Source organism: Mus caroli, unplaced genomic scaffold (genome assembly GCF_978045245.1).
Source record: "Mus caroli unplaced genomic scaffold, Mus_caroli_1 scaffold_12, whole genome shotgun sequence".
NCBI lineage: Eukaryota > Metazoa > Chordata > Mammalia > Rodentia > Muridae > Mus > Mus caroli.
In genome coordinates this window covers 5,236,815-5,263,279 of record NW_028227267.1, presented here as the reverse complement: position 1 = coordinate 5,263,279, position 26,465 = coordinate 5,236,815, and the positions used below count along the sequence as shown (strand labels likewise).

The 26,465-nt window shown below is 43.0% G+C and overlaps 1 protein-coding gene across 4 annotated transcripts in view; it reads left to right on the top strand.

Moving 5' to 3' along the window:
- Window positions 1–25,475, top strand: part of Atxn7 (ataxin 7) — a 147,965-nt gene extending 122,490 nt beyond the window's left edge. For 2 of the 4 annotated variants that reach the window (XM_029469048.2, XM_029469049.2), the window contains 9 exons: window positions 2,704–2,953; window positions 4,603–4,862; window positions 5,479–5,561; window positions 10,670–10,917; window positions 11,016–11,214; window positions 11,525–11,646; window positions 15,287–16,250; window positions 16,955–17,021; window positions 18,689–25,474. In XM_029469048.2, coding sequence (XP_029324908.1) covers window positions 2,704–2,953; window positions 4,603–4,862; window positions 5,479–5,561; window positions 10,670–10,917; window positions 11,016–11,214; window positions 11,525–11,646; window positions 15,287–16,250; window positions 16,955–17,021; window positions 18,689–18,798 — 2,303 coding nt within the window. In that variant the 3' untranslated portion in view covers window positions 18,799–25,474. Of the gene's footprint in view, window positions 1–2,703; window positions 2,954–4,602; window positions 4,863–5,478; window positions 5,562–10,669; window positions 10,918–11,015; window positions 11,215–11,524; window positions 11,647–15,286; window positions 16,251–16,954; window positions 17,022–18,688 lie in introns of all 4 variants that reach the window. The other 2 variants (XM_029469050.2, XM_021182001.3) reach the window with 2 other exon arrangements.
- The last annotated feature ends 990 nt before the right edge of the window (window positions 25,476–26,465 follow it).

The window sequence follows — 26,465 nt, the reverse complement described above, 5'->3', positions numbered from 1 at the left end:
TGGAAAACACTGAGGAGTAGTGAGCCCTATCTCATAAACCCTATTTTTCAGCCCGTGCAAATTTTAACTTACTTAGTCATGGTTAATAGTCGTTGAAGTGTTAGCCTAGTCTCTAGCATAGGCAGCACAGGCTTGAAAACTAGATTGCACATATTCTCACACAGTAAAGGGAGCTCACAGAAGTCTGGGTGCTCTGGAAAGGCCTCAACTGCCTCAGACCGGATCCATCATAATCTCTGAGAGAAGCAGTAGCATGCAAAGAAGTTGATTGATCCCAGTCATATTTATTACATTATACTTGGGGTTTGTTGTGTGTGTACTTGCGCTCTAGTCCTGTGTCTTCCCCCACACTGCCCTCTTGCTGCCTCCATCTCTCCCCATACACCTCATGACATCCATCCTGTTGGCTCTCCTTCTCTGAAATACATGAGCCATTTCACTGTCCTTTCTTATTTCTTTCTCCTCATTCCTGTAGACTTCTTCCTCTCTCAGAGTCTTCCCTCCCTCCCTCCTTTCCTCGCTCCCTTCCTTCCTCCTCCCCTCCGTGGCTGAGGCCTCCTTCACCTCTCCCAAGCCTGGGCTTACAGCTTACGTATGACCATGCTCAGGCTCATGAGACCTTTGACAGCTCTTTGAGTCATTTCAGTGTAGTCAAGGTGTAGCCAAGAACCCCTGTGCTACTGTCATTTGGAAAAACTTACCAGAGGAAAAGCTGTACCAATCTTAATAATGTTAACTGAAGACCTGAATTGTGGATAATAGACAGGGCTCCTGGAAATCTTGCCTATCTTGGGCAGCTGGCAAATTTATGACATAGCTTACCAATAGTTACTGAAGTGTGCTGAAACACTCGGGCACATGTTCAAGGCATTTTAGAATAACAAGAGACAAGCTAAATTTTGACTGGTCTCTTTGACTTTTTAAAAAAATTAATCAAATAGTTTTATAGTGCTAGGAGCTGACGCCAGAACCTCAAACATAGTACAACTGCATTTTCTTATTTTTAACTTGTGTGTGTGTGTGTTTGTGTTTGTGTGTGTATGTGTATGTGTCTGTGTGTGTGTGTGTCTGTGTGTGTGTCTGTCCGTCTCTGTCTGTGACTGCATGTGGTGCTGGGTTGGGGCACTATGCAGTTAGGACTGGTTAGGACTGGTGTCTACTCATTATTAGCACAGACTGGCTTTCAAACTTCTTCAGGCTCCTGAGTATGAGGACCAAGCAGGGAAACTGAGTTTTGAACAAAACAATCGAGGTACCAAATAGAAGAAAATATTAAACTGAAATTCCTGGCACACAGTTTTATATGATGGGTGGGGTTCAGGGTAAGGAACCACTTTCAGGTGGTTTTCTATTTGGCTCTTAACTTGACGGTAGCCTCCATGGTGTTGATTTGGAGAATATGGATTTTTTTTTTGTCCGTAGCATCATTTGCTGTGGTGGGAACCTGTCCCTGAAGTGTGTGACAAAGACTACAGAAGTACTGGCCTTTCGAGTAAGGTTCTAGAGTCACTGAGAGTTTCTCAACAGTGAAAAGAAGATTCGGAAATTAGTTATTCCAATGGTGCTTCTAGCTGTTGACTCTAACATGATTAATGTTTTAAGTGTCCATACGGTTTTCCATAGTGTGATAATGATGGTTTGCAAATCTTGTAAAGCCTTAAAGTGTGATTTTAAATTCTGAGTTCAGAGCTGCTATGTTCTCAAACAGCATTATCAAATGACTAACTCAATTCTTATGGTGGTGTTTTCAGCAAGCTCTTGATTTATGTTCATTTGCATCTGCTCTCAGACCTTATTCTCAGGTAGTAAGAGTTGTTCTCAGTTACCCCTTGTAGTCTGTACTTACCCATACATTATTTCCTGGTTTCAAAAGAAGAAGGAAAATCAACAGATCTACCTCTTTGTGGTGTTTTTGTCTTGAGCCTTTGCCGCCTGAGTGTGAAGCAGAGTTATGCCATCTGTAGTGAGCTGAGATTATTTTTTAAAAGGCAGGAGGGGTTTGAAATGACCCGAAAAGTTTAACAGGTTCTTAGGGAATGCTAAAATGGTCCTAGAAACGTTCTTCCTTGGTGTCACAATTTGGCCGATGGGTCTGTTTCTTAAACAGTTTTTTTAGTCTGAGAATTAGAGAGTTGTTGTGCTAGAAAGAATGAAGGCATACCAGGCAGTAATGCCTTCATTCTGCCAACTAGCAGAACTACAAATGAGTAGGTAATTTTCTTGGTGTGAATTGTTCTATCTAAAACAACAGGACATTTTACTCATGTTTAATGCTTGTTTAATTTCTGAATGGGTTTATATGATAAACCTCCTGATGTTGATAGACACTGGAATCAGAAAGACCAGTTGCTACATACTGTAACTAAGTTGTCTTTTAGGCCTACATAAGGCTTTCTTCAAGCGGCAGTGGTGTAATCCCAGTACTGAGGAGACAGAAGCAGGGTATCTGTGTTAGTTTGAGGCCAGTCTTGGTTGTAGAGCAAGTTCCAGTTCAGCCAAGGCCACACAGAGGAACTGTGTGTCAAAAAACACAACAAAGCAAACAAACAAACAAAATAGAAATGTGCTGGATTTAGAGCATGCTTTTCTTAGCTATGTGTTTTAACCGAAATGCGTTGGTTAGTTGCAGGGAACAACAGCCTCAGCTTTCCATTCAGGAATTGCCTGAAACATGTTCTTTTTTGTCTTTGTTTTCTGTTTCAGAAAGAAGACATAGCTCATCTAGCAAGCCTGCCTTGGCTGTTCCTCACACTTCAGTATTTTCCCTCTTCCCTTCTCTGTCCAAAAGCAAAGGCGGTGGTGCTGGTGGAAGCAGCCGGCCTCCCAGTGGAGGGGTCCTTTGCGCATCCTCAAGCTCCAAGTTACTCAGATTGCCCAAAGAGAAACTTCCACTCAGGGGAAACATGAAGCCCATGCATCCCGTGCAACAGACTAAAGCGCCCCACGGACGAGTGTAAGTGCGGCCATGTGGGTTGTAGGCTTCCCTTAGCTGTCAGGGTGAGTCAGTCCTGTGGGAGAGCATCCAAGAACTCCAGAGTCATTGGAGAGTTCACTCGAGTGGTTCAAGAACACTGGGAGCCCTTTTCCTTTCCCTACCTCAGGTTGGAAGCTACGTAAGTTATCACTATTAATAAGGCTAGCAATATCTATTGATCCTTTCCTGTGTGAGTTATTGAAACAGCTTTATCTGTCTGTGATGCCACAGCACCCCTGTGAGTCTGTATTGTTGCCCCTTTTTCACATGGGAAGGAAGCCTACTATGTGCAGGTGCTTTATGAGGTCTTTGGTCACAGAGGTCTGGGTTTGAATCCTACTTCTATTGTCTTCCTGCTGGAAGTGAGGCACTAGGTCTCCAGGAGCCTAAGTCACAGCAGTGAGGGGGAAAGACTAGAAGGAGTCTCATTTCCATGCTTTCTTTGACTAGCTTCTAAAGTGGGTCTGGAGCTAGGAGCTTTTTTGAGGTCACGTGGAAGAAGAGCAGTATACTGTGGTTGAAGTTTATCTTGCTTTGTCATGATACCTCGCAACCTGATGGCAAGTAGTGTTTCCTTGGCCTGCTTCCCTTTTCGGGGGAGAATATGCTGTCCATTTTATCCCCCATGTCTCATAACCTTGGTTATCTCAGAAAACAGTTGGGTACCTGCTACTACACAAGGACTTTGCCACCGGGGTGAGGTGAGAGGGGTTTGCAGTGTCTGGGTTGCTGTAAGGCTATTCCAGGATTAGCTCTTCAGTGCACTCTGTTCTGGTTGCTGAGCCCCCAGCCCCTGCTTATTGAGAACGAGCACAGGAAACCTGGCTTTCACTTGTCTGAAAGCCACAGAAACAGCAGGGCAGTGTTGAAGTCACTTGGCAGTTTAACAGCTATTAGAGTACAGACTGCACTAGAGTTTGCAAGCACTTATCCAAGCATCCACTGTCAAGTGAAGGCTCAGCAGGGACTAAGTGAAGCCTTAGGGTTTTGCTGACATCACTTCTACTAGGCAAAATAACAGTGTCAGTAAGATCATAAGAGAAGTTGCTTTGTTAGTGGCATGGGTCTTCCTGCTTATCAACTGGTTGCCGGTTGCCTCTGTCCTATGCTGGTGTCATAGAAGCCTGTGTTGAGGGATTGGAGAGCCCAAATGGTGACACAGGATGTACTGACTCAAGGCTTACTTGTTGGCAGCAGCAGACTGGTTTCAGGGGACATTCAGTGCTGTGTTAGGTGTCTGCATTTAAGTTCTCAGAGGGCTTCCGTGACTCATACTCTCCTTGTTTAATAATTTCTTTCATTAACATGATGGCTCTTTTGAGGAATTCTTCTGGGATTCTGTGGCATCATCTTGGTCCTTCTAGATCTCTTCATGCTTTGCTTTTTGTAGAAACTGCATTGACTGTGAGGCCTAAGTTTCCAACAGGATAAAAGAGGTCAGGTTTATACACTGGGTTTTTTGTACAAACTTGGCTCGATGTGAACTCTGCAAGCTTTTCTTAGTGGTTCAAACAAAATGTCAAAGACCTTCCCAGAGCCTGTGCATACTCAGGTAGATCGAGGCTCTGCTCCCATCCCTCTGGAGTAACAGGGCTCTCATTTAATGCATTCCTACTTTCCTGCAACAGCATGACGCCCTCTGTGAAGGTAGAAAAGATGCATCCGAAGATGGATGGCACACTACTGAAATCCACAGTGGGGCCAGCCTGTCCTGCTACTATGAGCTCTGCAGTCAAGCCTGGCCTTAACTGTCCCTCAATACCAAAGCCACCCTTGCCTTCACCTGGACAGATTCTGAATGGCAAAGGGCTTCCTGCAATGCCCACTCTGGAAAAGAAATCTGAAGACAGTTCTAATAACAGGAAATTTTTAAATAAGAGATTATCAGGTAACATCACAGTTCTTTCTCAAAGTTTCTGTGTATAGAAAGTTGGGTGTATAGATTGGAGTTTTTTTATTAGTTATTTTCTTTATTTAAATTTCAAATGTTGTCCTCTTTCCTAGTTTCCCCTCTGAAAATCCCCTATCCCTCCCCCCTCTCCCTGCTCATCAACCCACCCACTCCTGCTTCCTGACCCTGGCATTCCCCTATACTGGGGCATAGAACCTTTGCAGGACCAAGGGTCTCTCCTCCCATTTATGACCAACTTAAAGCTAGTTGACTTGAGCCATGGGAAGAGGTTCCTTCATGGTGGACCTGTCTTGTGGTTTTAAAGAGCACACTTGCTTTTGTGTATACTCACCTTCTGTATGGAAATCTGTTCCTCATGATTTTTCTGAATATAGATACCCTTTTGCTAAATACATAAGCAAATATTGTTCTAGTTATCAGATAGTTCTCTCCAACGAGGATAATGTTTACTGCAATACTCACACCTCCTCTACAGTGTATTCATTAATAATATGGCACATTATATTCTGGCTATAATTTGCACGTCCTGAGATTCCTCTTATTTAAAAAGTACAGTATGTCCACTGCAATAATGTTTGTATGCTTCTGACAGAAAGAGAGTTTGATCCTGACATCCACTGTGGGGTCATTGATCTGGACACCAAGAAGCCCTGCACCAGGTCTTTGACTTGCAAGGTAGGTGCCTCCTGAAGGCAGAGGTGAAGGCTGTTGTGTACAGGGTTGTTGACAGTACCATACCATTCACACATCTGTCTGATCCATTGTGGAGCCAGTGCTTGCTGCCTCCCCTGGGTTGCGTAAATTACTTAACCTGTTTGTGATGAAAAAACTCAATTTTACAAAACATGGTGTGAGTTAGCATAACTTGTACCTGTGAGCGAGGCTTTGCTTTTATTTTTTTATTAATTTATTTTTTTGTGCATGCCTTTGTGTCTGAGCACCACAGCATAACATTGAGAGACAAGAACATCTTGGAAGAGTCTGATAATTAGTTTTCCAACACCATTTTTAGGTGACCTTACTGGTTTTTGCTTGTTTCTTTATTTTTTCTTTCTCCTTCTCTTTTGGGTGTGTTTAGCTCATGTGAAGTCAGAGGATAACAGAAGTTGGCCACTTTCTTCATTAGGGTTTCATTGTTGTGAAGAGGCACCGTGACCATGGCAACTCTTATGAAGGAATCATTTAACTTTGATTAGGTTATAGTCTTACTTCATTATCAACATCACGGGAAGCATGGCAGTATCTAGGCAGACATGTTGCTAGGGAAGGAGCTGAGAGTTCTACATTTTGATCCAAAGATAGGCAGAAAGAAATGGTCTTCCAATGGCACCCAGGAGGAGCTTGAGCATAGGACCTCAAAGCCCACCCCCACAGTGACACACTTCTCCAACAAGGCCACACCTCCTAATGTTGCACTTCTCATGGGCCAAGCAAACTCATAGAGTCTATGGGGCCAAACCTATTCAAACTACCACATTGCCACCATTTGGCTTCTGAGTATCAAACTGAGTCATCAGACCTGATGCCCTTTTCCATCAAGCTCTCTGACTGGCCCAAGTGATTTTATTTTAACTTAGATTTCAGTTCTAATTATTGTGAACAGCTTTTTGCAGCAGTGGGACTTTGAAATGTGGTCTTTCTGCTCAGGTTGCTCTTGGGTTGCTGGGCTCAAGATATCTTCATGAGTATCAGGAATGCTGGCCTGCAGCTACCATTCCCATCACAACAGGACATTCAGAAGTTCTAGGAAATGTTAAACCTTTAAATGTCTAAATTTTCAAAAAAATCATAAGCTGTTTTCTCATTAGGAATATATAGCTTGGATATCCTGATACTTGCATTCTCTCTTGGGTTGATGGGTACCTTTGACTGAGTCCAAATCCATGCTCAGATCTCTCAAAAAAGCTCATGCCTCAGAAACAACTGTTCTTTTGTGGAGTACTATTTGAGTAATGCAGTTGTATATTGATGTTGGGTCTGTCACAGTGTGAGCTGTGATTAAACACACTTATGAAAGTGTTCCTTACCTACATTCGACATTTCCCTCATGTCTGTCCCTCCTGCTTTCATGGCTGTTCGTAACGTGGGTTGCCAAGAAATATGTTACTTATTTACCTAAGATTTGTTTTAAAACGAGTCATGAAGCAGATGGTGAGGCAGAATTCTTCCTTTCTTTTATATTTGCACTGTGGTTAGACCACCTGACCTTTTCCTAGTATTTCCAAGTGTAGAAATTTCCAAGTGTTGTTGACTGTTGGCACTCTGCTGTTCAGCACACATCTGGAACTTAACTCATCTTAACTGAAGTTCTGTGTCTATCAATGTTACTTCCCTGCTATCTCCATGACCTAAATAACTACTGTTCTCTTCTTGAGTTTTGTGAGTTTGAATGTTTTCTATTGCACATGTTGGGGAATCACGAAGTAACTGTATTTCTATGGCTAGTTTCTTTCAGCTTACATTGGAAGAAATTCAGTATTTCATTCTGTTGAAAGGCTGAATAATATCCCACTGCAAACATGTACCATATTTCCGTTATCTACTCATCTGGTATTGGACTGTTTGCTCATTTCCATATCTTTGTGAATATCACCTTGATGAACATAGGAGTGCTAAGATCCCTCCCTGCAAGGCCTCGATTTCATTTATTTTCATAACTACCCAGACTGCCGGAGAGTATGGAGTACAGAATCCGTAGTTTCATTCATTCTCTCTGTGCCTTCCTTGCTAGGTGACCTACTTTTGTATAGCTATATGCCACCATCTTCCTTTTTTAGAGAGTGTCTGTTGTTCTGTGTTAAGGATGCCATCGTTATTGTTAGCATGGTGCTAAGCTTATTGTTACATTCATTGTGTCTTTAGCCCCTGTTGTCATCAGTTCAGCATGAGACTGGTAGAAAATGCAACTTCCAGTTAGGCCTTGTCTTAGTTAGGGTTTTACTGCTGTGAACAGACACCATGATTAAGGCAACTCTTATAAAGGACAACATTAAATTGGATCTGGCTTACAGGTTCAGAAGTTCAGTCCATTATCATCAAGATGGGAGCATGGCAGCCTCCAGATAGGCATGGTACAGGAGGAGCTGTAAGTTCTACATCTTCATCTGAAGGCAGCTAGGAGAAGACTGGCTTCCAGGCAGCCTGAAGTAGGGTCTCAAAGCCCTACAGTGACATCCTACTCCAACAAGGCCACACCTGCAAACAGTGCTACTCCCTGAGCTAGGCGTACTCCACCTCCACAGACCTGCACTTTGACAGGCACTTTACTGTCTCCCACTGTCTGTATGTTCTCATTTTCGTTTTGGCCCAGTACTGCAAGTTACATAGGACACAGCATGCCTGAAGACTCTACCTCCATGCCTACAAGTTGATGCCAGACTAATGTGACTCTATGCACGGGAATTTGTTCTTAAAACTCTAGGCACAAGCCTTATTTGAAGTACCATAAGATACAGAGTTTAATACAATCAATGCATGTTTTCTAGCCTCATGGACCTTATAGTCTGATACAGAAAACAAAGATTTGGTTACTCATTAGTATAATCACTACTATATAATGTATTACTACTGATGGTTTACAGACAGGAAAAGACTTGACTTATAAAGGCCTATTGTATGAAGGTTGGAAGGCCTCACAGCCATAGAAACATAGATTCTGATTTATGTTGGCAGTGAGGGGGTCAGAGGAAATAAGATGCCAAGGCAGGTGAACAGAAGGAGGGGAAGGCAGGTAGTGCATATACTCAAGGAGCAGAGGGCAGCAAGCAGGGGCCACAGAGGGCATGAGTCTCCTCACAGCCAATGAACACAGTCATCTTTCTTGGTGCCTAAAGCAACCTCAGCAGAGTTGTGATTGCCAAGGGTGGAAGGTGGTTACCACCTTTCTATCTGGAGGATGCTTCAGAGCTCCATGGAAACCCTGTTTACTCTTTAGACAGGGCTGCTACAGCATCGTCTCCTTCTGCATTTGGCTTTACTATGCTAAGCAACAAAGGATGTTCAAATAGCAGCAGACGTTTGTCCATCGCCCTAGGGAGACAGATACTACCAGTATTTGTACATTCATTCTTTCTACATTGGTGGGCCATTGTTTTTGTATGCCTTTTAAAATCCTCTCTGTGTATGGGTGTTTTGTTTGGATTTGTGTGTGTACACTGCACCCATGGTGTCTATAAGAAGGTGTCAGATCTCATGGGACTGGAGTTTCCAGTGATTGCGAGCTACTATGTGAGTGCTGGGAATAGAGCCAGAGTCCTCTGGAAGAGCAGCCAATGCCGCTTAACATCTGAATCACCTCTGCAGCAAAGGTCTTTATGTGCTTTTTGGTTAAAGCTTTACTAAGTGTCAAATATTCTTCTAGGATTCTGGTTCAATAATGAACAAAATAAAGTTCTTTATTTTCATATAAATTGCTTTCTTATAAATATATTACATATTACCAGAAATTGAAATTGAGAAGTAACTTAATGTGTGCCAGAGTAGATCCCAGCAGACTTCATCTGCAGTCAGTCATCTGAGGTCCTATGAAAGCTGGAGGAATAACTTCCCTGTATGCAACTTGGATTTGTTGCTACCATGCTGTGTAGAGCCTATTTGTTAAAAGGAATGCAAGGAGTCATGAATACATACACAGAAACTACCAAGCTTGGAATTCTGTAACCTAAAAGAAAGATGGACATGTTTAGATAATTCAGTGTAGTCAGAAAGGCCATGGGGCTCTTGGAGTTAATGGAGTCATGTGCTTCTGAGATTGCCATCTTCTGCCGGCTGTTGTACAGACCCAAGGGCAGCAGTGTTCGCACGCAGTCTACTGCGGAGAGGAACCGGACTGACTGTGCAGGATGATGTTACTGTGGTTGTACTTGATAGTCAGTGAGATGGACTTCTTCTGATCACTTTGTCTGCTGATGGGAATAGCAGTGGGCCTTCGGTATGTGCTCCTGGGGTTGCTGGGCTGCACTGCCCTGCCAGAGCACCTACCTGCCTTGAGTGGCTTTCAGCTTTCTGTAACTTGATTCCAAACTTTCTGACTTCTTCAAGGCATTGCATTCACATGCAGATACTCATATACACGTACATGGATATGAATTGAATGTAAAATTAATATTTAAAAATGCCAGTGACTCTCAAATCCATTTGACATAGAGATGTTTTCTTGTAAGATGTGACCAAGAGTTGCCTCACAGCAGAATCAACACTCGTCCGTCCGTGTGCCCGCTTCCTATGTCAGAAATTACACTGACTAGACAAACAGAGCTCAATAGTTTTCAGGTATTTACTGCATTTCTGTCTCTTCTTGTCTATGGTTCTTTTTCTTTCTGCCTTGAGTTCCGTTTCTCAAGTCTTTCCTGGCTTCCTAAGACTGTCTCTACAATACTCTGAGCTCCCATCTCTCTTTACACCTACTTCATTAGAATAGAGAAAAGCAGTTATGTTTAATTTTTGTTCTCAGTTACTAAAAGAATACTTTACCAATATGTGATTTTAAATTAATAATCACAATTTTATTTTATTTTACTTTTATTTATTTGTTTATTTTGGTTTTTCGAGACAGGGTTTCTCTGTATAGCCCTGGCTGTCCTGGAACTCACTTTGTAGACCAGGCTGGCCTCGAACTCAGAAATCCACCTGCCTCTGCCTCCCGAGTGCTGGGATTAAAGGCCTGCGCCACCACGCCCGGCCCTCCAGGTTGCTTTTTAAATGGGGAGATGTTTGGGGATATACAGCACTTTAAACTTACAGTGACACTGCTTGGTCTTGTTTGTGTGTGTTGGTCTTTGTAGACACATTCCTTAACGCAGCGGAGAGCTGTTCAGGGTAGAAGAAAACGATTTGATGTGTTATTAGCTGAGCACAAAAACAAAGCCAGGGAGAAGGAGCTGATTCGCCATCCAGACTCTCAGCAACTACCACATCCACTCAGGGACCCGCATCCCACCCCTCCTCGGACGCCACAGGAGCCACACCTTCCTGCCGAGTCAAAGCCTTTCTTAGCTAGTAAACCGAAACCTCACACCCCTAGTCTTCCAAGGTAAGACTCCAGCCCTGTGCGATGTGTGCGAATGAAAGCTGCCACGGAGGAGGTTGTGCTGTCTGTTCTGAGCGCTGCTGCATTGTTCACTCACTCAGGCCTCCAGGCTGCCCAGCTCAGCAAGGAGGAAGTACCCCCATTGACCCTCCTCCAGGCCAGGAGTCTCCACACCCGCCCTTGCCTGCCACTGAGCCAGCTTCTCGGTTATCCAGTGAGGAGGGTGAAGGCGATGACAGAGAAGAGTCTGTTGAGAAACTGGACTGTCACTATTCAGGTCGTCACCCTCAGCCAGCATCGGTGAGCTGTGCATCCCCCTGCATCCACCTGCAGTGGCCTCCTCATTGAACCTCTCGCATGGGCAGGGCACTGACGGATGCAGAGACCTGGCTGTGGCTGTGCATGTAGCACCTCTGTACCTCACATACTTTTTCTTCTCTTCCCCAAAACTGTCGCTGGAACTGCTCTTGCCATGATGTGTAACTTCTGGCACTTGAGGCATTTTGGCCCTTCCTTTTCTCTGGTGTTTCGTTCCTTTCTTGAACATGAAAGAACCTGGACCTCTGTGCTGGCAGTAGAGGTGACACACATATACTCTGTTCTCTTTCAGTTTTGCACATTTGGGAGCCGGCAGATTGGAAGAGGTTATTATGTGTTTGACTCCAGGTGGAACCGGCTTCGCTGTGCCCTCAACCTCATGGTAGAGAAGCATTTGAATGCACAGCTATGGAAGTAAGTGTCTTCTGTTGGGTGGCATGGGCATGAGCTGACCTGCCCCAATAATGTATTTTCTTGATTGCCTCAAGGTGTGTTTTTAAGACTATGTGACATGCTTCTCTCCATGGGAAACGGCCATTGGCTAAGTGTAGAAAGAAGGCACCTACTCTTTAATGCCTTCATTTACCCTCTCAGTGACTGCGTCTTGTTCTGGGTACAAGAGTTCGGTTGAAAGGACTCCATGTGTACAGACCTCATCATATGTAGGGAAATAAAAATCTGAAAGAAGAAAGTTACTGGAATAATAATAATAATAATAAAAAAAAAACAGTCGTCACTGCTACCTTCTGGGAGCTAGATACATGCTAGAGACCACTATTCCCACAAGCCTTTGCTACTTGACTATAATTACCCTTTTCTCCTTGTTATTTTTTAGTCACACAACAGGTTAGCGGTGGAGCCACTAGGTTCTGTTTCCAAAGAGAGCTGAGATGGACAAACAACAGGCTATTGATTCACAGAAAGCTTTTCTGAGCTGAATGGGTCTGGAAGAGCTGTCACTAGGGAGTGAGCAGTATTGAGTTTCAGGAGGAGAAACCAGTGTGTACCTAGTCAGAAAAGATGATGACTGAGAGAAAAAGTAAGTATATGACAAAACCCAGAAGACCAGGAGGTACTGGCACTCTTGGGTGCAGTAGCAGTAACTTGGGTAACATTTTAAGGAGAAGAGTTGGGAGCTTGGAGCAACTTCCCACCTTGGAGGTTTTGGTTTTTGATATGCTGGGATGGAATGCAGGGTCTTGGGCAGAATAGCTAAGTATTCTATCACTTAGCTGTATCATCCCCACCTGTGAAACATCTTGTATAGTATTGTGTATCCTAGTGTTTACTAAATAGATTATAAGAAATAGAAGGGATCCTTGGCCACAAAACTTGAATTCAGCATTTCAAGTAAGCTCATTTTTATACAACACTTCTCGAACACATTTTGCAACTGTCAAAGCAGGAGATATTTTCGTATACGGAAGATCATTTCTAAAGCTCTTTCGCCCAGGAATGTCTTTTAAAAGAATATTTTGGGAAAGCTTGTGTTCAGTGAGATATTTGATTCCAGGGGACTCTCAAGTCCTCCCCTGTCCATCCAAGAACCACCCCTGCCCAGTACCTCTAGAGTGGGCATAGTGAGGCCATTTGCTTTCATGGTTTGGCTTCCTGCTAGTCAGATACAAATGGTTGGTGCCTTACTGTCTAGTGCAGAAGCTTTATTTCCATGACTGTTGACAGGACCTGGGTCTGTGCACTTGGCAGGTAGGACTTAGGGCAGCAGCATGGGTCTGCTTCCTTCCTTCTGCTTTCCCCTTGATGTGGGGACAGTGCTCCTTCCTGCACTGGGACCCTCCCTGCTCTGATAAGCCATCCATAGTCAGTGGTGGAGCAGAAGTGGTTTTGGTTCCTAGTGGCTTGTGTAGACAAATGCCGTGAACTTCTGGAAAAGCAGGTTTCCGAGGTTGATTGGGCTGCCTGCTCTGGCATGCTCTGTCAAGGATGACCACCTCCTTATCCACCCCCTGCTCAGTAGCATGATCTCTCTGGCTTATGTGTTTAAGCCCCCGTCTTGTCATGAGGCCACAAATGACCTTGATTTTATGCTTTCCCAGTATCTACCTCTTGGGTGCTGGGATTGCAGGCACACCATGGCTGGTTTTATGTGGTGCTGTGGGTCAAACACCCAGCTTTATGTATGCTTTGCCCAACTGAGTTACATACATCTCTAGCTCCATGGCCTGTTTTTAAAAATCATTGCAGCAATGGGGAAGATGTGTGTTTCAGTGATGAGCAGATACAACAGTCTTGAGGCAGGCACATAGGCATATGGATTGGGACACAGCTCTCCCAGACAGGAGTAAGTTGATTTCTAGGCAGCTTGTCCCCACAGACCTTCATATACTGGGTGAGCTTAGCATCTTTCACCCAGACAGGAACTGCTCTATTTAAAGCAGCATTCTTGTCCCGTTACTCTTTAGTTGCGTATTCCAGTAAGCGGGTGTCAGTAGAGGCAGAAGGTGAACCTAAAACCCGCCCCTGTAGCTCCTGGGTACTCTGCACAATTGTGCAGTTTGACCAATGCTTTTTCTGGAGCATTGCTGTGACTCAAAAGCCATCTCAAGCTCCTGTGACTTCTGTGCACCCTAGCCCTGTACTGGTCTGGGAATGGACTGGGGTGTCACCGAAAGGTATTTTTACAGTTCAGAATGTCAGTTCCCCTGTCTCCACATAGAGTACTCTGTTATTTTCTTGAATATATTTACTTAGCTTTTTAGAGCCTTTAAAAAGAAATAGCAGTTATATCGTTTCAAGAGGTTCAGATACTGCCTGTGGAGGAAGAATTAACCCCCAGGATTTCAGACAGCCTGGTTTTTAAATCTCAGCCTCACAAGCCACCCAGTGTCCATCGTCAGTTACTGCATCTAGTAAGCAACCTACTCTTGTGTCCCACGATCCACCTAGTGGCCATAGTCGGAACTGCATTCAGTTAGCAACCTACTCTTGAGAGCTAGCCTAGGTACTTTGTGCAGATACTGATTCTAGGAATTCACATTGTTACAAACCTCTCAAGCAATGCTTGTGTGTCTCACAAGGATAGAGCCAGGCTTCTTAGCGTGGGATCCACATTGCAGTCTGTTAGAGAGATCTGAAAATTGACTAACGTCTGTGTACTCTCCTGAAATTTCCTGTATCATAAGGATCATTACTTGGCTCCCGAGATGGCATCGTAAAGCTTCGAGTGGTTGGGATCATGGCCTGCACCCTCTGTCCAGCTGTTACCACCTGAGTTTTAATGCTACTATCAGGCTTACTAGGTTTTCTTGTTCTTTTATGCTGTCACGTTTTTAAAAAAAAAAAATGTTTTTTTTAAACTCAGAGTTAAAATAAAAGGGAGATCTCCTGTGTTTGACTCTCCAAATAGGTTTCTCATCCTGTACTGAGTACTTTGCCCAGGCATTATGAACAAAATACTTTGTTATAACACTCAAACAAGTCTCCTTTGGATTTGTGTCCTGTGCAGTGTCCTGGCCGGTAGTCACAATCTGCCTGTTGATGAAGTAACTTGTTCTTGCTTGAATCCTTACAGTGTTTGGATACTAGATTCTAGGCCTTATGGGTAAATGGTACATAAGACGTCTGTTACAACATCTGCAAAGGAGTAGATGATTTACAGTCACATATGAAAAGTCATTTCCAGGTCTACAAAGTCTATCACCAGGGGCCTTAGACAGATTTAAGCAAGGCATGGTGATCAATGCAGACTTCTTCAAGTGATGAGTTGAGAGTTCTTTCATTGTGGCTTGTGCTTGAGGCTTAAGAAAGAGTGCTTGCTAATTGTCAGCAGTGGAGGTCTGAAGCTAGGGTTGTAGCGTGTGAACTATACATACAGAGAGATTGCTTCCACGGTCCCCAGGAAGCATAAAGAACTGGAAGGAACGATACATCAGGACTGAGTCTGTGTTTTAGATGATCTTGGTGAGAATATGTTTCTCAATACCAAATATAAAGGGGTGCCCATCTAAAACCGTTTATGGCAGCTGTGATTATGGGAAGGAAGCATGTGTGACCAGCTTTGGTAATTATCACCCATCATATCTCCTTTTTACAGGAAAATCCCACCAGTGCCCTGTACCACACCACCTGTTTCTGCCCGTGTTCCTCACCGGACAAATTCTGTGCCGACATCACAAGGTGGGATCAGCTACTTAGCAGCAACCACTGTCTCCGCGCCTCCAGTCCTGCTGTCATCCACCTGCATCTCCCCAAATAGCAAATCGGTACCAGCTCATGGAACCACGCTAAATGCACAGCCTGCTGGTTCTGGGGCGATGGATCCTGTGTGCAGTATGCAACCCAGACAAGTGTCAGCTTCATCCTCATCCCCCTCCACGCCCTCGGGCCTCTCTTCAGTCCCCTCTTCCCCGCTGTCCAGAAAGCCTCAGAAATTGAAACCTAGCAAGTCTGTAAGGCCCAAGGAGTCCTCTGCTCTCAGCACTAACTGTCACAATGCCAGTAGCAGTACCAGTGGTGGCTCAGGAAAGAAACGCAAAAACAGTTCCCCACTGTTAGTTCATTCTTCCTCCTCTTCGTCATCCTCCTCCTCCTCTTCTCATTCCGTGAACTCTTTTAGGAAAAACTGTGTGGCTCACTCTGGGACGCCATACCTGCCAACAGCACCATCTTCCCACAGCATCGGCCTCAACTGTGTGACAAATAAAACACACTCGGTGAGCCTCCGGCATGAGCAGGCGGGGCGGGGTCCCGCTGGTGTGAGCTCTGCAGAGCCCATCAAGAGGATGAGTGTAATGGTGAACAGCAGCGACTCCACTCTCTCTCTCGGCCCATTCATCCACCAGTCTAGTGAACTGCCTCTCAACCCACACTCACACACTCCTCTAGACAAACTCATAGGGAAGAAAAGAAAGTGCTCTCCAGGCTCTAGCACTGTTGGCAACAGTGGCAGCAAACCTACAAAAGTTGCCAAGTTGCCAGCTATGAACAACGTCCACATGAAACACACAGGCACCATCTCAGGGGCACAAGGATTGACGAACAATTCCCTCCTCCATCAGGTAGGAAGTGGACTCTGATCTGGACGTGTTTGTTGCCTCTTTCTTGGGGACCTTGGCCAGTTCTGAAAATTCTGGTTGGGTTGGTTGGTTTGCCTATAATGGATGCCCAGCTTTCGTGGTAATCTTTAACAAAGGAGAGCCCATGTCCGTGTGAAGGGGAATCTCCTCGGAATGTCCAATGCCTTGCAACAGTGTTCCTGAGTAAGCATCAAGCATGAAAGGTTACACAGAGAGGCAATATCCTGATGCTGTTAGAGATGGAGGCAGAGAGCATTGTCTGTCTGCACAGTCATTCCAGGCTGAAGTCAAACTGATCTAGTAAGCAATGACTTAAGACCTAAAAAACTAAAACCCAAAAACCAAAAACAAGAAACGTTAGGATGCTTTTCATCTTGAGCAATTCCAGAGGTTCTGGTTAACTCCCACCCCTTTCTGTTTTCAAGAGTTAGGGAAGAAGGTTTAGTATTGGCGTAGCTGAGGCTTGAAACCTGTTCCGAGTGCGTCCTTAAGAAGACGTGGATCGCGCGTCCCATTAGTAGGAGGTGGCTAATTGGGTTGAGAGTACTCGTCGCTTGCTTGTGCTGTGTCTCGTCTGTTCCTGGCTTTCCGTTGGCTGCTTCTGACTGTCAGTCACACAGTTCTGTGTTCCAGCTTCTTTTGCACCACTTCCAGCTCATCTCTCATCTTGTTATTTCATCCATCAGGATATCTTCTCTCCTTGCTTACGAACAGGAATTGCAGCAGCAGCGCCCCAGAGCCCTGACTTAAAAAGTGAGGCTCTCTTTTATGTTATTTTCCCTTTTCCTCATCCTCAGAATTTAACTGCTTAGGGATTTTTCAGAAAATATGAAGGCACTTCCTAATGTAATTTACTTTTTTTATTATTTATGTAAATCGATGAATTGATTACTGGGGGAGATAGCTACTTACTTTCAAAGTGGCCGCTTGTGTTGGCCTTATTGCAAATACAAACTTTGCTCTCAATGTGTTTTGTAGTTACTCACAGTTATGATTCATATAGCAGAAGTACAAACCCAGCAAGAAACAGTATACTCATCCCTCATAGCTGCCTCTGAATGTAGCATCCTATTGGCCTCAGACCTCACAGGAGAGGGGCAGCATATTGTACCCCACCTTCATGTAGACCGTTACACTTGTGTCCACCTTACTTCTACTCACAGGTAACTAATGAGAATGCTGAAGGTTGAGGTGGTCATTCTAGACAGCAGGGACTAACAGTGCTTAGGGAGGGTAGGGATGGGTAATGTCCCACTGGTATGTAGCAGCTCTTTCCTGTCTTGTCGCCAGTTTAAAGAGAAATTGCAGAGCTGGGCTCACATGTGAATTTTCTCCTTTACCCTCCCCCCACCCCCATTGTAAAAGTCAGCTACAGCTTACGTACCTGTTGGACAATTTGGCTCATGATCCCAAAGTGTTTTCCTTCTGCCTGTTATGATAAGGTTGGAGCTCGTCTCCAAGAAGATCAGGTGGTCTTTAAATTTAGATTCTTAAAATCAATCTCAGCTCAAGATTACATTGTAGAAAGATTTCCTCTGTTGAGGATGTTTTTGTTTTTGTTTTTATTATTATACTTCACAAATCCTAGGAACCCTGTGGCTTCCAATCAGAGGACATATGTGAACCTTACAAGCTGTTTTTCAACTTTATCTGTGAGTGGGAGGAATCTTACAGCTGCATACAAATCTCAGAACTCATGACTTAAAAGCACTTTAAAGAATGCTATCTCTAAAACAGCATGATGGCACATGTATTAAATCCCAGCATTCTAGAGACAGAAGCAAGCAGTTCTCTTAGGGCTACACAGAGAGACCCTGTCAGAAAACAAAATAAACACTTTTTGTAGAGAAGTAGAAATCACAAGTTTGCTATCGCTTGTGGAGAACACTTGTGCTTGGGTTGGCTAGTCTCTGAACAGAGAAGTGAAGTACAGAGCTCACAACATAGCAATGTGTAGCACCTCCCTGACCTGCAAATGCGTTCTTGCTTGGCTTCTGACTTTAATGTACCCCGTGGGAAGGCCAGAGTTCCTTCCCTATGCTGTAAGCAGTGCCTCGGGTTTAGACCACCAGACCCGTGTGTTAGCACATCGAGTTTTGTTCTGAATTGACAACCTAGAATACCTCCAAGGACACAAGTTTAAAAAATGAAAACAAACAAAAAAATCCACCTTAGATTAGAAGGAAACCGGAGGGCTAGACCTCCACACAGCGGCCTCTTGTTGCCCGTTTTTTTTTTTTGTTTGTTTTGTTTTTTTTGTTTTTAAGTGCGTCTTTACAAAGCTTCAGGCTGGTCCTGTGATGGCTTTCCCTGACCCCAGCAGGTCAGGGAACTTAGGTATGGGATGCCCTTGTGTAGAGTCGGGAGCACTGCATCCAGCCACTTACTTACGTATTTCCTCATCCCCTCTGTTTTGAAAGCCAAAGGCACGACCCTGACAGCTGACAGTGCCACTGGAAGGAATAATCCAGACATTTTTGAAGACAAGTTCCACCTCTGCTCAGCACTCTGGACTCCACGATGCCTTTGAGTCTCTTTTTCTAAACTCCTGTGGGCCTTCAGGGTAACCTCTGGCTGTTTGACAAGGATTTCCCGAAGCTGTGTCTGTAGCAGTGAGTACAGGTAAAGAACACTGGATCACGTCAGCCACCGGATTGTTCTCTCAGTGTTAAAGTGCTCTGGACTGCTTGCTTCCCAATCCGGGAGAAGTTTGTGTTTGTATTGTGTTTTGTTTTTTTCATTTGGAGCATATCATGGAGTCACTCTTGAAGTAGATTGGCTGGGGAGGATTGTTTCTGTAGACTTGCCTTCCTCTTTCTTTGCCATCTGTCAGTCAGGATCCAGAAGGTAGACACCTTAACTGGAGACTGAAGGCCTTCCAAGGAAAGGGGAGCGAGCTGCATCCTGAGTAGCCTCCTAGAGGATATCTGGCTTTAGAATTTTTATAGCACTGTTGAAGAATAGAATGCTGAGATGTTTGTTGGTCAGTGCGTCATGACTTAGTAGCCCCGCCCTTTTCAATTAATTTGGGATGAGAAGCTTATCAAGTTCTTCAGATGTAAGGACTGGCTCAAAGCTGCTGGCGCCTGGATGTTAAGTTTAAAGTATCTCAGAAGCTTAGTTTTCATGGTACAAAAGCATGTGTGATAAAAAGAGAGAAAGAAAAAGGAAGAATGAAGAAAAGAAAAATGGAAAGAGAGACAAGGAAAGCAGTTGGTGATGAAAAGCCAACTGGGACACTGGATTCAGGGAGGTGAAAAAATTTTCAAGTGAGGCAAAATTTGTAGGATTTCCAAAGAGCCTGACTTGTCTCACTACTGTGATTGTGTTGAACAGTGTGTCAGATTGGGTCATTGTCTTACTCGGTCTGCTTTTTGAGATTTGCCTTTTTAAAAGTTATTATCATGTCCTTAAAATTTCCAAGGCATTACTCCCACTTCCTCTTTGACTTAGTGTTTGAAGAACTAAGTGTGAGTCTGTGCTTCCAGGCCTGCTGCCGTGTCTGTCCCGGTGTCCCGCCAGTCCAGTCGGTGGTTGTTTGAATGCAGGTGGGCTGAGGTGGGGATCCCCGAGAAAGGATGCGTGCCATGGAGAGAAGCAGCTTGCAGAAGGGAGAGTGTCTACTAGTGCTCGCCCTTCTCTGTTGTGACAGTGACAGCCATCTGTCTTCCTTTAGTGAGGCTTACGCCCTCTTTAAGATTTCTCAGTACCCCACTCCCAAAGAATGTTTAATGTGTTAACACATTGCTTGAAAAGACGTCTGCCAGTGAACTTGGGCATGATTTAGGGCCGGCCACTGTAACACCTCCTGCTCAGAGGACCGAGTTCTCAGGCTTAAGAAGAGTACAGCAGAGTGTCCTACAGGACAGCCCCCAAGGCTAGCCCTGTCCTGGCCAGTGTCTGGGCATAGCCTTTCTTTACAGTTCTTAGATTACAAACTTGAGATTCAGGGAATTTCAGTCAACAGCAGGTAGAATGAGTACGTACTTGGTTACCAGCCTAATAATGTGAATTGCTACATTTACTCTTATTATGTAAGAACACAAACACTTTATGCAGATACTTTAACTGTAAATTAATGGAAATGTCGAATTTTTTAAGGAAGGGAAAACAAAATCTTATTCACTTATTATGCAGTCAGTCAGTGAATGTTTGTTTTAAAGATGATGCTAGAGCAGCTCTGAGGAGAGTGCAGATGGGCCAGTGTGGAAGACTTAGGAGGGTCATCTGATCGCCTCTCCTAGTGCTGGGCAAGGAGGAGAGGGATCCAAACTCACACAGTCATTACTCGATGACAAGTGCAATGGGGTAGGGGGGAGATTTATTTTCAGAGCCGGGGACTTGATGGTTTTAATGATGGAATTTATAGACAGATGTTGTTCCAAAAGATGTGAATAGGAGCCACAATAGGAAGTTTATTCAGAATAAAGTAGATACTTAGGTTAATGAGTGTTATAATTTGATTTCTTAGACTGGGACTTTAATTGAACTTCATTATATCTCCAGGAAACACACAAAGCCTCGGGATTAGGAAAAGCCATTTTTTGGATTTTGCCTGCCACAAACAGACATATTCTAAACAGTGCTACTAAAGTTTAGACTGTTCAAATATTTTATTTTCTCTGACAACTACTTTTTATGATGATGAACAGTTAAGACCATTTAAAATATGGGAGTACAAATATTTTTTTGAATTTAATCTTAACTTGCAAAAAAAAAATTTTGCAGTGCTTGGGTTATTTCTAGACAGACTTCGGTGTCAATTTAAAACCACCATAATTTTTTATATTCTTTCCAATAGAATTCATGACAGCTTCTGCAGTTTTCTTAAACTACAAATAAATAAATAAATAAATAATAAAATAAAAGTGCTGCAATGATGAACAAAGAATTATAAAAAAAACCTACTTTTGTATCTTTATTTTGGAATTTCTTGTTCTATTATAAATATGGAAGTATCCCTATTTCAGAAGACATATTTTGTTAAAAATGAATTGTACATATTTAAATAAGTATTTTTGCACAGGTCTTTTTTTCTGATATCCTGTTTTGGTACAATTGAGATCATCTAGTATTTATTTATTAATTAATAAAAATAAATACCTTTTTATAATTTGAAGTGGTTCACTGCCAAGCCAGTAGTTTAGAACCTGCCTCCTTTACAGTTAAGGGATGCCTCTGTTGTGTGGGAGTCGCTGTCCCTTTTAGTGTCTTGGGAGTGGTTTTATACAGATGAAGCAGGCACGGCTTCTCTGTTGCCTGATTTCCAAATAGACTACATGGAGCTAAGTGACACACTGCTTTTCCTTGTTTAGTGTGTGCGTGAGTGTGTGTGTGTGTGTGCACGCGCGCATGTGTGTGCGAGCGTGCTTATGAGAGAGAGAGAGAGAGAGAGAGAGAGAGAGAGAGAGAGAGAAGGGGGCAGTGAGTGTTCCCGCTCACCCGCTCGCTCTCTGAGCACACCCGTGTTATTAGTATATGATGTGGTTTAAAACTAACGAGGAAACAAACAAAACACACTGAAAGTGCCTGAACCTAGTTTAAGCTCAGACAGACATCTTTAAAGACTTGAATGCTGAGTTGAACTTTTGGAGTTTGCTTTTTCCACCTAAATATTATTTCTTAAAGTTTTAGGGAAGAAGTTAAAAGCCACCAAGACTGGTGATTTTTATAAGGTATTTTAAAATTAAGACCTTTCGGTTCACGGTAATTTAACTGGCAATGGACTACCCAGTGCCACCAAGGGTTATAAACTGTTGTCAGCCAGCAACTGTTTTGTTATTCACAGTTTAAGATAGGATATTTAAAATATTTTGTATTAAAAAACACAAGAAGTACCTCTGAGAACATTGAAAAAAATGTTTTAATTTGAAAAACAAAAAAGTAACTTATAAAGGCAGCTGTCTTCCTGTAAGAGTTCTGTTGCCAATGGACTTCTTCATGTCTCCATTCTGTCCTGGGTTGGGGAAAAGTTAGGCTTTGAAAAATGATTGTTAAAAGTTTTACTGTTTAAGACAGTAATCATTTTTACATCTTACGTAAGACATTGTACCTTTTTCAGATCACTTAAATGAGCACTACATACTGTCAGTGAATGCAGGGCCTTGAAAGGAACTTTTTTTTTAGCTTGTTCATTAAAGCAATCTCCTGTGTTAAAATGTGTGACTAGTTTGATCCATGTGTACCCATAATCCAGAGCGTCTCAGCTGGACTGCGTGTGGCTGCTGTGTAGAAATGAACAAATGTCAAGCGTAGAAAATGACTTTGGATATTTAAAGGAGAAGAAATATATAGTCTATTTGTTTTATAACAAGTTTCTGTAAATAAAATAATTTATACTATTTATAAGAAAAGTTGTGTTTTGCTTTATGAGAAATTAGTTTGTTACTAAATGGGCAATAAAATTAGGACTTGTCAATAAACACGGCTGGCTGCATGCGTTTCTGCCTTGTCTAGTACCTTTCCCATCAGCTTTTCATCAGGCACCCTTTGCTTTTCCTTCCCTCCACTATGAGTCTCAGTTCTCTTGAGACCTTACAGTGTTCCCATTCTTGGGCAGAAAGCTCTGTCTTGGTTGAAATCGATCCCCATATAAGCAAGACAGTGTTGTATCCTGGCCTGACCCTGTATGTGCAGGAAAGGGAGGAGTTGGTAGTACAAAGACAGCATTCTGCTTCAGCCTGCTCATTTGTGAATTTGACAAATTTTCATCACATTTTTACCTGCTAGAGAGGTTTTAAATCTGGAGCTCATACAGTCTTTGATTTTTTTTTTTAATCTCTCCACTTACTATACATACAAATGCATTTTAGTTATATTCAAGGTGCATTAATTGTATCTATAAAAAAATCATTAAAAAAATTTTTTTTGGTTGTTGCTTAAAGGAAGCAACTCATTTATATATAGATTAGCCAAACTGGGCTGACCCCTCAGTGCCTCATGAACTTCCTTCTCTGATGGCTTAACACGATGATCCAGTGACAAATCTCCTTGTGAACACATCACTGTCTTGGGCCATAAAAAAGGGGCAGGGGGCTTCCTTACTGCCTCTCTTTGCAAGTCGTCTGCCCTGGATAGTAAGAAGCCATCTCAAGGGGCAGAGGTAGCAGTTTTGGATCTTGCCATATGGGATCTTACTGGCAGCGACGGATGAAAGTACAAGCAGGATAAAGGTGAGATGAAATGCGGGAGATTATTCATGAAACTTGCTGCATAGAAGACACGGATGGAGCTGTGAGATGGTTGCTGTCATGAGCCTTTATTTTCAGGAACATAAAGAACAAGTTCATACTGACTTGGAGATAACCATTAAAGCCCAGAGATTCTTCCTGGGTCTGTGCACCTGACACCTAGGTTATTGCAGCAGCCCAGAAGTCAAAGACAGGCTTCTCTTCTCTATTTCTGACCTTGTTAGGCTCTTCAAACATGTTTTTACTTTACAGTTCCTAATCAAAAGGCTGTCCATGGGGCTGCAAGGTGACCCACTGGGAACAAGCACTTGTTGCCAAACCTGAAGACTTGAGTTTGATCCCTATGATATACGTTGTAGATTTATAGACTCCTCCAAGCTGTCGACTAGCTACACATGTACCATAGCAAGCATGCATGTTCTCTCTTATACACAGAATGTAATAAATTTTCAAAAGCCGTCTCTTAAACTATTCTCTTTCTGGTCTAGGAAACTGATGTTCTTGTTGCTGCATGCAGTTCACTATGGTGCTGGTTTTGTAAAGCTGGTTATTGGTCCTTGTTACCCTCGTTTAATACAGCCAAAGCTCCTAGGCCAAAGTGGAAACTTAGTCATGGTGCCCCATTGGACAAAGTAGAATTCTCCCAGGAGAGGAGCCTCAAATACTATGAATACTTTTGAAAATATCCATCCCTGCCAGTTCCCTCCAGAAGCTGCTGCAGAGAGAATTGACAGAGGAGTTTGGGGCAGAAGTAAATTGCAAGGCTGCTGCTATGACCCAGGTAAGCACTGTTGAGTTCCTTCTCCTGCTAAGTGGGAGACTAATTCTGGAGATCTTCCAAAGACTTCGATGTCTAGTTAAGTTGATGAGATTTTTCGAGTTTTCACCTGTAACCTGCGCAGAAGGCGTGGCATGCACAGAAGAATAACATTGGCAGTAGAAATGGAGTTGTCTTGAGTCATGGAAATGGCTGAATATTCTGGGAAAAACAGATGTTCATTTTGCTTTTAAAATCAAACTTTAGTATACCATGTATTTAATAGTAGGCTATATTAAAAAAGAACTAGCTTATTTCAACTTCCTGCCAATTGACTTTTAATTTTCCCTCCTTTTTCGTTTTGTGAAAGGCCTTTAAGTTAGAAAAAAACAGGCTGGGTTAATTAGAGGTTAAAGAAATACTTGGCTCAATTTTTCTAACACAGGCTGGTGACGTCATATCTTCACATACAGGGAAAACAAACGCGCCAAAATGGGCCAGGTCTAGAATCTGGGCATGAATACATACAACTTAGCTTGACACTGAATCAGTTACTCTACCACACTTGCTTATGATTAAAAAACTAGCCATGATTGCTTAAAAGTTGGGTGGTGGCCTTACTTTTTTCCCCTTAGAATACATCTAAAAAGGTCCATGCAACTCGTGATCAGCATGTAAGTTTGTGACACTGAATGCCTCCTTTGCTTTCCCAGCCTTAGTTTTCTGTGGGACATAATGCAGGAATTCCTTCAGTGGCATCAGTATTTACAATGTAAAAGCCAAAAGACAGACTGTCAAAGCCAGGAATGACTAGTTTGTAGAGTCAAACTTAGGTTTGTTGCAGTGTGTAAACCGTTAGCTGTTAAAACTCTTGGTCAGCTTCATGGCATTGGTTTAGACGACTTGACATTCTTCACAAAAACATGTTTCAAAGTGGATCTGGACTTTTGAGGTCTGTAGAGTAAAATGAACCTCAATATTTTCCAGAGATTATAAAATAGAATCAAAGATGAATTTCTCTAGGAGTCAGATGGCCCAGTCATAGGGAGCTGGGCCTAGAACTGGCCTTGTCTGCTTAATGTGGGGTGGAACTGTTTTTTCATGTCTTGCAGCCATATTTCAGAGGTGTCAGGGGCTAGATAGAGGGCTCAGCTAAGTTTAGTTCCCAGAACTCATAACCTCCTGTAATTCCAGTCCCAGTACTTACCACAGGCCTCCTGGGGGCACCCCATATATATGTGGCACACGTGCGCGCACGTACACACAAAGTTGGATTTTGGTTTTCAGCTCTAAGCTGAAACTTGAAGAGTTTATTCACAATTTCTAACGAATCTTAAACTATTTAACAGTTGTGTATACATGCAAATGGTGAACACAAAACCACCACCATGTTATTTGCAGAGACCTGTCCTTACACTGCTCTAGGCAGTGGGCACTTTTTAAAAAAAGTAGTTCTACTTTGAAATGCCTGGATTTCTTTCTCAAAGAGCCTTTATTACTTTTCATGAAAAGAAGAAAAGTATTGATAACCCTTTTGAAAAAAGTTAAAACTGAGCACATTTTAAGCGAGGAAGAGTGTGGGTAGAGCATTCTCTGACCTTAAAGCCATAGTTGTCTTTCCAGCAGGCCAAATCAATTTCAAGTATGAGTTGGAAAAAACAATTTTTTTTTAGTTAAAACAGAGAATTCTAATAAATTTAAAAGGGCATGAAGTTGTCTTTTTTTCCTTTTATTGAATATAGTTCTTTTCTCACATCTTTTTTTAAGTATGTTGTTTTTTTTAATGTTCATTAGTGTTTTGCCTGCATGTTTGCCCTTGTTAAGGGTGCCAGAAGCCCTGGAACTAGTTGCAGACAGGTGTGAGCTGCCATCAGAGATGCTCTGGTCCTTGCCCCCCACATAGTATGTATCTTGATTAGGGTTTCCCTCCCTCAGCTACTCAGTTTCTCCTTACCGCCCCCTAGCCACTCACTCTGTGTCTCTCATTAGAAAACAGATTTCTAAGGAATAAAAATAAAACAAGACAGAACAAAACTAGAATTGGACAAAACAGCAGAAAGGAAATGGCCCAAGAGAAGGCACAAGAAGCAGATGCCTTTGCCTACACTCAGAGTAAACTGGAAACCATCATATACTTGTGCAGACCCTGCACCTCTTCCCAGCCTGACTTCATGAGCCGTGTTTATGTTCATAGAAGAGCTTGCTCTAGTCAGTCCCCCAACCCCTCTGGCTTATAGAAACTTGCTCTCC